This window comes from Halichoeres trimaculatus, unplaced genomic scaffold, assembly GCF_033239565.1.
Source record: "Halichoeres trimaculatus isolate MK-OKI-2021-1 unplaced genomic scaffold, fHalTri1.1 fHalTri1_scaffold_16, whole genome shotgun sequence".
NCBI classification, from domain to species: Eukaryota; Metazoa; Chordata; class Actinopteri; order Labriformes; family Labridae; genus Halichoeres; species Halichoeres trimaculatus.
Window position 1 is genome coordinate 16732285 of NW_027437194.1, and position 13993 is coordinate 16746277.

At 39.0% G+C, this 13993-nt stretch overlaps 1 protein-coding gene across 1 annotated transcript; it reads left to right on the forward strand.

The window, feature by feature from the left end:
• The first annotated feature begins 86 nt into the window (after positions 1 to 86).
• prlra (prolactin receptor a) lies at positions 87 to 13086 on the forward strand. Its single transcript, XM_074690504.1, has 9 exons — positions 87 to 180; positions 6719 to 6808; positions 6964 to 7096; positions 8914 to 9083; positions 9792 to 9958; positions 10138 to 10279; positions 10873 to 10969; positions 11720 to 11789; positions 11869 to 13086. The coding sequence occupies exons 2-9, from the start codon at positions 6739 to 6741 to the stop codon at positions 12946 to 12948; spliced, it is 1929 nt and encodes a 642-aa protein (XP_074546605.1). The 5' UTR covers positions 87 to 180; positions 6719 to 6738; the 3' UTR covers positions 12949 to 13086.
• Positions 13087 to 13993: the final 907 nt, after the last annotated feature.

Here is a 13993-nt window from a genome sequence, read left to right on the forward strand (position 1 = left end):
TGGATGTTGCCAGAAGTCTGCAGTGCAGGACGGCTAAGCTGCCCGTGTGGGTGGTAAAGCATGTACCCTCGTCTGTTGTCATCTGCGTAAACCAATGTAACAAGCTGGTGAGTCTGCTCCCCTGGAAACCAGAAACGGACTCCAGAAAACCGAGGAACTGGATACTTCTGTCTGCTGCCGGTACGTGACATTTATCTCCTCAGTCTATCAGCATCAGCATCCGACTGAATAACGAGTTCACTGAACTCTTCAGCGGCAGACGATGAACTTTTTGAGCTCGTATCGACCACTATCCGATAAAACTCCCTTAAAAGCATTTGTTCTTTCACTTTGAACGCCACAGCTTCAGTTGTTAACGATTGAAACACACAGAAAAAAGTATTTGTTAAAAAAAAAGAAAGAAAACGTTTGCAAAAGTGCAGTTAAGAATGAATGCATTAATGATGCATCATTACAGAAAAATGAACTTGTCCTCGTTGGAATTTACTAAGAAAAATGCAATAATTAGTCCATTAGTCGGTTGTATCCTATATATATATATATATATATATATATATATATATATATATATATATATATATATATATATATATATATATATACCACCTTTCAAGGAGGTATGTCTCAGACTTTCAGGTTGTAGTTGCTAGATTTTGCAAATTATTTGATTATTTATATTAGTACATAAACACTTTTTATCTACTGGAATTTTTTGTAAGTCATGCAGATAAATTGATTAATCAGAATTTTAAAAGTGGACATGATTTCAGGTTAGGCTTTGTTTAATCTTTAGAAGTGACAAATGTGTTTTTTTATGATCACACACAGTGACTGTAGTTTCTTCAATGTGGTTTTTAGAAATTTTGTGTTTAGATTACAAAATTTCACAACAAAATTGTTAAAAATGTAAGTTAAAGCAGCATGTTTTGAACTAAATGTGTTTATTACAAAATAAGTACTTCTAGGTAATTGGTCCTGACAGGAACTACGAAGACTGACAACAACTTGTTTGGGTTTTTCCCTTTCGTTTACAAATATTTTAATTTTGTTACGTAGCCGATAGCCAAAAAGCTGTGGAGTCCTAAATAGTCTCCTGTTCTCTGTTTTATTTTGAAAGTGCACATGCAGCATTTCTGTTCCTTTGCTCTCCTGGATAAGGACATTTTCCTTTTTCTGACATCTGACTGGTTATTGATATATTATTTCCCTCAGCCCACGAGGGTTATAATGATGCCATTTGTCAGGGGTGTAATAGGATTCCTATGTTCATGATCTGCTCCTGTTCCACACGCTGGTTAGCTGGGTTAAAAAGAGGTGAGAGGGGTTGTTAGCAATTATAGCACCAAGCTGATCAATTGAATACTGGATTACAATGTGAGGTGCCTGCAGCTTACTGACTGTTTCCACTTTTAGTTCATCACTAGGGCCTTTATATAGAGCAGGCTAACCTCAGCTCTAAATATTACAGCCTCACTAAAGAGTAACATCCATCCAGGATGGTTTCACAGAGTATGTTTTGCAATTCACGTCTATTAATAGTAATGAAAATTCCCATTTAAAAGTGCTTGGTGGTGCAGTTTGATCACCTATCAAGAACAGAATTCTTTCTGCTGAGATTACATTCTGTCATTGTTTCTACATCCAATCCATCACATGAAAAATGAAGGTAAAAGTTAGACAAAAACTTCCAACGGCCATGTTGGGAACTGCATGTCTTTACTGAACTGTGAGCACAGAAGCCTTGTTACATTCTATAAATAAAAAGTTTCCTTATCTTACTGACCTATTTTGAATCAGCCAAAAGATCAGTAGGATCTGTTCTAGTGCGTCACAGTTTCAAAAATACTAGAGCACACAGGATGGAGGTTGGCCAAGATGAAACAGAAGAACATTTTCACCAGAAAGGGTTAAGTCAGGGCTGTCATTATTATTTCCCACTGTCAGCAGCCTGAATTTCTCACTCATTATTTATGTATTGTTGCACTCCTTCTCCTGACCACAAATTAACACTGTGATACATTGGGAGTAGGGTGGCACTTGTCCCATCAGCTCAAATCTGGAAGTCCATGACCAGAGAGTGAGAAGATACAGGGTCATGGTAAGAGGAGGTTTAAGAAGAGTTGGGAACATGAGTATTTTTTTTTACAGAAATTGATTCCACAGCTGTATTCCTAATATGTAGGCAGAAAGTTGCTATTTTAAAAGGGTATAATATTTGTAAATTAATGTAAATAAAGTATTCATTTATAGGGGGAAATATCTAAAGCAGGTTTCCAGTTTATTTCTAGTCCTTTTTTTAAGAAAAAAGGATGAAACATGCACTACTATTGTTTCATAAGAGCATGCTGTATCCCATGTTGTTTAGGTTATATTGCACCAAATGTCTTTGAAGCCATAGGGCCAGTATTTGTGTCATAAGATTGTTCAGTAATTTCATGCTGTGAAATGCAGTAAAGAAAACTGTTTTCATTTTCAAAATTACTTGTGTAAGTATTTATTTTGCACAGTTATGCTATTGGCATATTTAATATCATGCAATATAACATGTATGTTTAGTTTTGGCCCCTGACCCGCTACCGTTCGGCCCTTCACTGAAAAGAGTTTGGGAACCCCCGGGTTAAGTAAAAGTGTTGCTACGCATGTACCACACAGAGTGATAAAATCAATGACATATGGTGCAAAATGTATGTCACTTCTGGTAAAATCTGATACATCTAATTGTATCATATCATATTGTATTGCATTGTATGGAGCTATTATTGTAGCAAAATAATTTGTGTGTGTAAATGCATTCATAAATATGTGAACTGATCCACAAATATGTACACATTAGGGCTGCAGTTATCAAATATTTTAGTATTCGAGTATTCTGCTGAAAATCTCATCAATTCATCGAGTAGTCGGATAAAATACATTATTGTTTAGTTAAAGAGCAGTTATTTTTCGAATGAAAATTTTTCTCTTTAAGAAATAGCATTTTCTGATACAGCATGTCAATAAGAGCACTTGCTTTGCTAGCTCCAAAATTTGTAAACACACTTTGACACATTTTTTGTGCCTTGTAAATCTCATTAAATGTTGCGGCCCCAAAAGGCACCCGTTTCGTAGAATGACCCATTAGTCTCCAAACTCCAGAAAAGAAGCTAGATTTGTTGCTAGTTGCTATTTTGTATAAGAGGTAGCTTAAGGGGTCTGAAAACTCTCTTAATATGGCCTCACCTCTATTTGAAATACCACTCTTTGATCTTCTTAAAAATTAAACGATTCCTTGAGGCTGAGAAATTACTCAAGTATTTTTTGTAATCGATCATCTCGAATCATTCAAGGAATCGTTTCAGCTCTAGTGCACATATCCACGAATATGTGCGCAAATCCACAAATATGTAGACTGATATGCAAATGGTTATACAGTTTTTAATGGCTGAATAGTTTAAGTGTTTTTTCTACAAGACCTGAAAATACTCATAAACCATCAGTTACAACTGAGGTGGGCCCCCCAGTTGGCTGTCTGTGTACACATGTTTTTGCTGCAGTTCTGCCATGCGAGTGATCTGCAAATGCATAGAGAAAATCCATCTGTAAGAGGTGGGTTGGTTTGCCCTGAGCTCAGGCTCGCAGGCGCAGGCTGCCAGGTGGACCCACTGTTGAAGCACCATACCTCAGCCACTATGCATTTCACGCCCTCTTTGGATTATTTTGCGCCGACATTATTATTTATTTTCTGCAAAGACAAGCCATGTTTAACATATTACATCTTACTGTAACATTGTGTTTTGTATTGTATTATAATTTCGTATCCTATTGCGTCATGTTACATCATATTGTATCATATGGCAATGTGTAGTATCCTATTGTACCCTGGTGTATCATATCATATCCGTGAAACTAGATCAAAGAAAAATACCAGTAGAACTCAGGGCCATGTTTAATAGTGAAAGTTAGAGCATTTTCACTCATAATGCAAAGTGAACTCAAGAGATTGAGACAGAACAGCTGTGCTGCCTAAAGAAAACCACTAATCAGTGAGGCTAACCAGGAAAAAAAAGGTTTTAATTTGCTAGGGAGCATAAAGATTGGACTCCCAAGCAATGGATGAAGGTCATGTGGTCTGATGAGTCCAGATTGACCCTGTTCCAGAGTAATGGGCCATCAGGGTAAGAAGAGAGGCAGATGAAGTGATCACCCATCATGCCTAGTGCCTACTGTCCAAGCCTGTGGGGGCAGTGCTATGATCTGGGGTTGCTGCAGTTGGTCAGGTCTAGGTCCAGTAACAGTCTGTGCTCAAAGAATGAGGTCAGCTGACTACCTGAAGATACTGGAAGACCAGGTTATTCCATCAGTACATTTTTTACCTCCCTGATGGCACGGCCGTATTCCAAGATGACAATGTCAAGATTCGTCAGCCTCAAATTATGAAAGAGTGGATCAGGGAGCATGAGACATCTGTTTCACACATGGATTGGCCCCCACAGAGTCCAGACCTTAACCCCATTGAGAATCTTTGGGATGTGCCGGAGAAGGCTTTGCTCAGCGGTCAGACTCTACCATCATCAATGCAAGATCTTGGTGAAAAATTAATACAACACTGGTCGGAAATAAATCTTGTGGCATTGCAGAAGCTAAACGAAACAATGCTACACCAAATGCTGTCAAACAAATATTAGAGTGTTTTTTTTTTTTGGTGGAGACTTTCTTTTTGGGCAGGCAGTGTATAACCGAGCAGTAATGTACTAAGCAAATGTTGGGCACCAGAATCTCAAAATAGGACTGTTGCTGTTAATACCAAAGCTGTGGCTATGTATTAGTAAGAATAGTTACCTTAGTGAAGGTTGAGTTCTGTTCATTCAGTCCCAGGTCACCACCTGGTTTCACCCCTGAACATAACAAATAACAAATCCTGTCGCTTTTCATAATCCTGATGCTGCTGAAAGAGACAAATAGTGGATTTTTTGTATACTTGTCTGGGTCCAACCTCAGTATGACTTTATTTAGATTTTATTTTCCTTTTTGCTATTTGCCACACACAGTCACCATACCCCACAGATCCTGTGCACTGCTGAGATGAAAGGCAGCTTAGTATGGTTCTAGTTCTGTTAATTTAAAATGTATATGTGAATTTTGATGAAAAAATACAAGCGCTGCTGAGTTAAAACAGTGGGGGTTTATTTACTCAGGCTTTACTTACTTAAAGTGTAATTTTCAAATCAATGTCTGTGAGGGATCCTTTGGTCTGCACTGTAGGGTAGCACTTTCCCAGCTTAGCAGCTTACTCAGTTTGGTTACGCAAGAATGCTATATGCAGCAAGAGGCTAATCCAAGGCCTTGACCCTAATGCCAATTATCAGATCACAGTGACGCTATTGAAATTAAGGCAGCCCAAACAAGAGATGCAAACAGTCACCTGCCTACAGTCTATATGCTAAGGAAAGGTGCTGGCTCTGAAAGAAGCTGCCTGCCGAAGGATCAAAGATTTACATTTTTCTGTTTGATTCTTTTCCCATTTTGTTTAAAACACATTTCTTACATCAGTTGAATAGATCTTGGCCTAGCAGTGCATAGTATGATGAGATGTGATAGTTTTGCACAGCATTGTGAGCTAAATGTCAACCTGTAAGCTTAAAATGTCTTAAGGTATGGGCACGTCAATAAGGTACTTGGCTGAAATTCAAAGGCTATAGGGAGCAGTCTTTGCACATCTAAATGTTACTTAAAAGGTGTTTTTGTTGTTTTGACTTGCTGGGTCAGGTGATAGGTCTGTGTGGGGCACATTGGTACATATTTTGGTGCAGCAGTGATGTTTCAAATTACTGTAATTTGAAATATTAAACTGTATATAATTATTGTATGAGGTTGAGACAGGCCTTCAGCCTCTTTACAGACAAACACTTTTTTAATCATACTTTTTATTTCTTTACTCTTTGATCAGTGTGGAATGCTTTGGCTGGATTTGTTAAAGGAAACTGAGAATGTAAACAATGCATCTATACAGGGCTTAAGCTTTTGCCCAGGATTCATGGAGTAGAGCAGCTTTAAATCCTTGACATCAGAATAACAACTGTGATCAGTTCAGAGCAGAAATGTGCAGAGCAAGTGTGGGTTATTCCCTCTCTGCCAGCTTCTCACCATCAGTTTGACCTCAGCATTATCTCCCCTGTAACATCACTCAGATATGAAGGGTCATGGCTAGTATAACTCAAACATCTGCACATGGCTCGAGCTGTGCAGGCTTCCATCTCATGGTTATGGGAGTCGCTCAGGCTGAAGGGCCGTAAAGCAGCCTCCTGCTGTGTGTGAATCTGTTACAGAGGCAAAAGCCTGGACGCAGGTTATGTAATCAGCTGTGCTGCATGTGTCAGCTGGTAGAGGTAGACAAAAACGGAGATGATGTTTTTAATCCTTTGTGAGACAGCATACAATCTCGGTATGGGCTGTTTTTTTTAGTTTAATTCATCACATTTGCTGCTCTTTGGTCAGATTTTTCTCATTTTAATACAACCTCTCCACAGATAATGCTTTTTAATCATCTTTACTCTTCAACTCATAAGTTTTATTATGAATTATAAAAAAAATGTGTCAGCTGCAGCAGTTTGTCTTTCTCATGCAACTATGTTTTGACCCAGTGGCATGAAAAAATATTGGTCATTTGGTTTATAAAAATCGCATATGATGCTTTATTTTCTTCTCATAATATTTTTCTTTATGTCTTTTGATCCAACAGCTTGCTAGCTTTTTTGTGCCATGATGAATAACGCAGTGGAAGTTTACGTGCTGTTGCTGCTCAGCTTCACCCTGCATGCAAAGGGAATGCGTAAGTGTTTGCATGAAGCTAACCTTGAGTTGTGGTCTCAGAGGCAGTTAAAGTTAATAATAACTTCATTTTCTTTCATTTCATTTCATAATAAGAATGTTTGACTTCTTATTAAGTATCTGCATTAACTGTTAGCATCCTCTGTGCATCTTTAGGCTACAGCCTGCCAGGAAAGCCCACACTGACCCGGTGTCGCTCTCCAGAAAAAGAGACCTTTACCTGCTGGTGGGAACCTGGGTCTGATGGAGGGCTGCCAACCACCTACGCTCTGTTCTACCGTAAAGAAAAGTGAGTTCACGCAGTTAAGATGAGGACATCACACCAGCTTAAAAACCAGAGCTCAAGTGGCAAACACTCTTGGTTAATTGATACCCTGAAGGTCAACACGCCTGTCATTGACCAGGTCTGACACAGAAGTGAGGACACCTCACAGACAGGTTTAAGAGGATGAGGACAGAGAGAGTTATGTTGCACTGGTTGAACCTGTGGTGTTGGGCAAAGCTTTATTCACTGAATTAGCAACGTTGCATCGTGTTAAGGTGCCATAAAGGGGAACATTCAGGAAAACGAGGGTGTGAGTGACAGAGCACCAACAAACTTTTGACCTACAGGTTATGAGTAAAAGTTAAGGACAAGGTTGGTTAGCAGTTATGGTGAATACACTTTGATGTAATGTACTTTTTAAACATTTTTAGATGGTAAATTACCCCAAGAGACCTCTGTAAGCTGAGACATTTCAAATCAGTGAGATGAAATATTATGATACCATTTTGGAAAAGCAGGGGGCGTTATCTGCCTTTGATTTTTCTACATCAACTTTTTTCTCCACATTGTTCTCAGCTGTCATCTCCATTTGATATAAATTAACATTTTGATAAGAGATCATTAAAGTTCCAGGAAATGGTAGCATCAGCTGTCTTATGCAGGGGGGAGTGGGTTTTTTGTTTTTTTTTTCAAATTTGTGTTCCCTTAAAGGTCCCATCTTATGCTCCTTTTCTGCAGTTTAATATAGATCATTGATGTCTTCAAGAAATGGTAGTAACATGTTTTGGTCCAAAAAGCCAATAAATCAAGCACAGCAGCATTGTCTCCAGGCTCTCATAGCCCCTCTGTTCAGAACGGTCTGATTTAGTGGGCGTGACCTTCATATGTAAATGAGCCACCGCTGATACCGCCCCAGCGAAGCTCGCTTACCGTAACATTTCAGGCTAAAACAACAGGCTACCTGCTGCTAAAGTTAGCATCCTGAAGCTAACACAGAGACAGGGGGTACACTGAGGACAAGCTCTTACATCTGCTCCACAGCACACAGCATTTAAAATACTCACATTTCCAGGGTCCCAGGTTGGCGGATGGTTGGTAATGCGCCTGGATTCAGGACCAGTCTATTCGCTAGCCCTCTGTTGTACTGTCCAAATTTGGAAAAGCAGTCGGTCGTGAAGTGACTAGCACACACATGCACAGTTTTACTGAGAGTAGCTGGCACATTTCCTTGATAAATGAACTCTAGCCACTTAGACTTGTCTTCTTCCGAGATGGGAAGATTGTGCATGGAACTATGTGGCTGTTTACAGCCAAAAACAAAGCAGTGATGGCTGCTGGAGCAGAAGCAGGGAGGGGAGTGGGCAGGGAGGAGGTTCAGGGGTATCTGCTCCAATCAGGTCAGACTTGCTCCTGATTGGTCAAAAAAGGGACTCGCTGACGTCGTCAAATCCCCAAATTCCAAACAGCTCATTTTAGGTCAAGATTTTACCTTCACAAGCACGACTAAGTATAGGTTTTGTCATTAAATATCACAATTTGTGGGCTGGGAGGAAAGCCAAAGACCCACAAATTTTACTAGAAGACTTAATAAAGTGATTTTTGCATAATATGGGACCTTTAATTTCACCAAAGATTTATTACCTTGCCTTGGTACTTGCCTATTTAAAGATAGACAATTGAATTAGAGCCAATTTGTCTGATTTTTTTTTTTGCTTTTGTGATTTGTTAACCTCAAAATCAGCAACATAAGAGCATTTGAGCCTCCAACTTTCAATGTGATGTCAACATGATTCATAAATATATGACTCACAACATGCTGTATAACATTCTCTTTCTCGCAGCTCTGAAACAGTATATGAGTGCCCGGACTACCACACAGCTGGAGAGAACTCCTGCTTCTTCAACAAGAACGACACGTCCATCTGGGTTAACTACAACATCACCGTGGTGGCCACCAACACGCTGGGAAGCACTTTCTCTGACCCTGTGGATATAGATGTTGTTTACATCGGTGAGTGATGCTTGATGCTCTTATTCTGCCTTTTAAGGATCCATTTGCTGTAATAGTTTAGGCGCAATATCCCTCTCAGGATTAAAGAGCTGTTTTTTAATGCAAACCCTTGCAGCTGCTAAGCGGCGCATTGGTGACTCTGATGCTCTTAGTAAACTATTATTTTTAGATTTTTGTCAAATAATTCCAATCTTTTACTACTTTCATCTTGTTAGATATTCAATTTAGGAAGAAATACAACATGCTTTGTTAGATTACATTAATGTTTTATTTCGTTAGTAATATCATGCAGTCATGTTGCTAAAAATAGAAGCATGATGGACTGGTTACGATATGTCTGTATCCCTTGAATCAAAATCTTTCAAGTATCAGCTTTTTTCTCAAAGCGCTCTTCTGTCCCCAGTCATTGAAAGTTAGACTGACCTGATCTAGTTATCAGTTCTTAATAATATCTTTCCAAGGACATTCAAGGAGATATATTTAAGTCTAAACATTGCTCTCAACCATCTCCTTGAAATATGTCAACAATTATTTTACAAGCCACTTCTGCAAGACAGCATTCATCTCCTTCAAGTGTCAAGTGGTTTACTATTCCTCTGAGGCGCAGACATGGCCTCACTACTGTCGGTTTATTTTTTGTGTTACCTATATTCTCATTTTAGGTCTGTGTAGTCACTCACAAAAACCAGCCTTTCTTTTCTGCTCCAGTCAAGCCAAACCACCCAGAGAAGGTAACAGTGACTGTGATGGAGGACAAGGGCTGGCCCTTCCTCCGTGTGTCATGGGAACCACCACACAAAGCCGACACTCGCTCCGGTTGGATCACTCTCATCTACGAGCTCCGAGTCAAGCTGGAGGGGGAGAACGACTGGGAGGTATGTTAGTCCTTTCTACAGTGTTAAAGATGTGAAACTACCCTTTAACCTGGTTGTACATTAAAAGGATGGTGATTAAAAATTTCTTCTTTTTTTTCATTATTAAGTCTTTCTTTTAAACATTGAAGCCCTTCTTTGACTCTACATGACTGTTTTAATATTGTGTGTTTTACTGCCAGATGCATCTTGCCGGCCAGCAGAAGATGTTTAACATTTTCAGCCTGCGATCAGGTGGTACATACCTGGTTCAGGTGCGCTGTAAGCCCGATCATGGCTTCTGGAGTGAATGGAGTACAACTTCCTACGTTAGAGTTCCTGACTGTAAGAAACTTAACTTTTCTTTTGTAAAAGACTAAAGCACTAAACAATTTAAGGACAAAAAATATTGGCTTGAGTTTCTGTCCACTTGTATCTTTCTGTTAAATTTGAAGTTACAGCTTTGTTTTGTTTTTAGCTTAGCATTACAATTAGAAACAGTAGGCCTTGTTGTTCTTACTTTCTCTTACATTGCTTACTAGCATCTTTAAAGCTCACTCATCAAGACATCACATTAAGTATAGTTATCTGTGATAAAATCAAGTATAAGTTTCTTGTTTGTGGATAAAATGAAAAGAACAAAGTAAATATTTAAAAATATCATTATAGGAAATGCACATTTTTATCACAGGGTCCAAGTTGGAGTTGTTGTCGATGGGGTGGTTACTACCTTAGACCACAACAAAGTCGTTTAGCATAATGTTCCTTGCTAAGCTAATCAAATCTGCCCTCTCCCTTTACTGTCACTTGAAAAACATCAAGGAATTATGTGGCTATGCATTCATCTCTAAACTTTCTTGTCTTCAAAATTGTCAGGTTTTACGTTCTGTTTTGAAACACTTTTTGTTTTGTCTTTTTGTTTTTGTCTTATTATGCAGATTTCCATCCTGAAAAGCCAATGTGGGTCCTCATCACATGCTTTTGTGCCTTCATCTTCCTCATCCTCACATGGTTGCTACACATGAATAGCCAGAGGTAACAATATGATCGTGACTGCATTATTATTATTATTTATATATATATATATATATTTTTTTTAGATCAGACAATTTGTAAAAGACAAAGTGTGTGTAGTTTTTCCGAATGGATGTCTTTTCATGTTTGGGGTGACAAACAAGAGTTAGGACATAGGTGAAGACCAACCAAAGACTTTATTAAACAAGAACAACAAAATCACAAAAAGCTAAAAGTTAAAACAAAATCAACAACAAAACACTTAGTTTCAAAAAACAAAGCCACCAGGGAAAGATCTCCAGGAACACAAGGGGATAAGGCATGACAGGAGAGAAACATAAGGGCAGGAGGTAAAACTAAACTAGAAACACATGGAGTAAGAACTACAGAACAAAACAGGAAACACAAAAGAATCACAGAAAGCACACAACAAGGATCTGGAAGAACAAGGCATTAAGACATCAATTCTTGACACAAAGAAACAGAAGAGAAAAACACTAAGAAAAATACAACAATAAGGGAAACATATGACGCTTGTATTGTCAGACGACATTTGAAGACATTTTTGTTTCATGAATTTATTATCCCTATATATCATCATCAAAAGCTGCATGTTAATTTATCAATCTCAAGTATTAAGTATTTTTAAGAGAAAAAAAACGATCTCCTTTGATAGTGAATATTATTTCTGTATTATTATCCTACAGTGATGCTCTTTAATGTACGGCTCATAAGCTTTAACATACGTCCCTTTTGTTTCCATGAATGAAGTCTGAAGCATTGCATTCTGCCGCCTGTCCCTGGTCCAAAAATCAAAGGATTTGATAGAGAGCTTCTCAAGGTAAAGAGGCAACACATGGTTCAATATTTTCAATGTGAATGATAAACTGAATGTAATTTTTATTACTATCTGCACCTAGAACGGCAAGTCCGATGAGATCTTCAGTGCACTAGTCGTGTCCAGTTTCCCTCCAACCACACCGTCAAACTGTGAGGACCTGCTGGTGGAGTATTTGGAGGTGTACATCCCTGAGGAGCAGGAGCTGATGCTGGAGGAGAGCAAGGACCTACATGAAGTCTGCCTCAAATCTGAAGGCTGCACATCAGACAGTGATTCTGGCCGGGGCAGCTGTGACAGCCACACTCTGCTGATGGATAAGTTTCGAGAAGCAAAAGAGAAAAAGAAGCCCGGAGAGCAGAAAAGCAGTCAAAGGAGGACAAAGAATCAAAGACACCAGAAGGAATGGGGGGGAGAAGAGTTGGCGCATACGAATGAAGAAATGGACAGTCTTACGATTCCCGGTGGGAGGGTGAAGACCTGGCCTTGTGTGTTTTCTCCACTGCCCCAGTACAGCTCAAGTACACTAGAACACAAGAACTCTCTGGAGAGGGCAAAACAGCACTTGCTCTCCGAAAGCCTGTTCCCTCCAGGCTCCACATCCTCCTTGCTTGATCAGCCAAGCACACACGACACTAAGATTCTCAGACCGAGCAACTGGGAATTCAGTTTGGGCCACAAACAATCCCATCTACCCCAGAGTCAAACTTGGTGGCAGCTTCATTCCCACAGTGATGTCAACATCTCAAGCATTGGCTGCACACAGGCACTTGCAGGTCTGCAGTCGCCTGCACTCGAATTGAACGAGTATGTAGAGGTCCAGAAAGTAAACGAAGAGAATGTGGTCCTCCTCCAGCCGGTGGACTCAGAGCTGGGCCACGTTCAAGACTGCTCTCAGAGTCCTTTATTGGAGGACTACAGCAGGGTGAAGGGGATGGACAAGTACAACAGGCTGCTGCTGCAGAGAGAGGTCACTCAGGAAGACAGGTGTCAGGACATGAATGGGGAGAGAACAGAGAGCTGCTACTCATTGTCCACAGAAACCACATCACAGAAGCAGACAGCCTGCATTCACACTGCCACGCCAGGACAGGATGATACAGTTCTGGCAGTGACTGGTTATGTTGACACTTCAACTGCTAGCACACTTCCCAGTTTCTAGCTGCTCCTTTCACCAAGCAGGTTCAGGACAGTATGACCTGTGTCAGGCTGGGGCTGAGACCAAAACTTACACTGTGCAATCCCTAAAAAGGAACTGGAAAAGAGCAATTTTGTTGTTTTCTCCATCTCAGACAAACTGTTTCACGTGACAAACTTTGGAATATCTTTAATGAATACATTGCTGTGTACTGGTGCAATGTAAGCATATGCTGAAATAACTTATTTAAAATCATAACTTTAAGTACTTATATTTTCCTTTTTAAAAAGTTTGTATATTGACAGTTTGGAAAATATTCATATAATTTATGTAGTTGGCAACCAACAAAAACCACAGCACTTATCTTAGGTGACTGTTTCTCTGTTTTCCTTTGTTGCATTTTTGCACAAGTATTTTTAGATTTATCAACAGCCAGCTAATGCATATACTTAATGCAATTCAGAAAGAACAAATCATTTTAAAAAGCTCACTGTGAAATTCAAGATTATATTCATGTAATAAATGAGGTTTTATTTTTATTGTGTGTGTGTGTTTTATTATTTTGTCTCCAGTAGCCTGTTTTTAAACTGTGTATGAATATTGAAACCAAGGCTCAAACTTTCTTTGTGCAGCTTTGACAGAAAGCAGTTGTCGAAAACCAAGGGCAAGTGTATCAAAAACAATATAATCTCTGTCAATATGAGAAGATGAATAGCTTTAGTTTATTAAAATATATTAATTTATGTCTTCAAAAGTGTAAAGTTTATGTTTCTTTATATTAACAACACAAGACACCAAAGATTTAACTACAGTTTTTTTTTCAAGGTTGAAATAAAATCTAACCTCTCTAATGAAATGATTGTAATTATGAGATTTTTTTTTAACCTTTATGGATAAAATGTTTATCTTCTCAAAACTGTATCAATCAATATCCTGCAAATATATCATGGTGAAAATTAAATTTTGTGTTAGAAAATATTTTAGTCCAACTTCATTGACAACAGTGAAGATAATGTTGCTGGTAACCCTGGAAATGGCTGGCCTAACCATGCCTACGATGCGCTTGTTA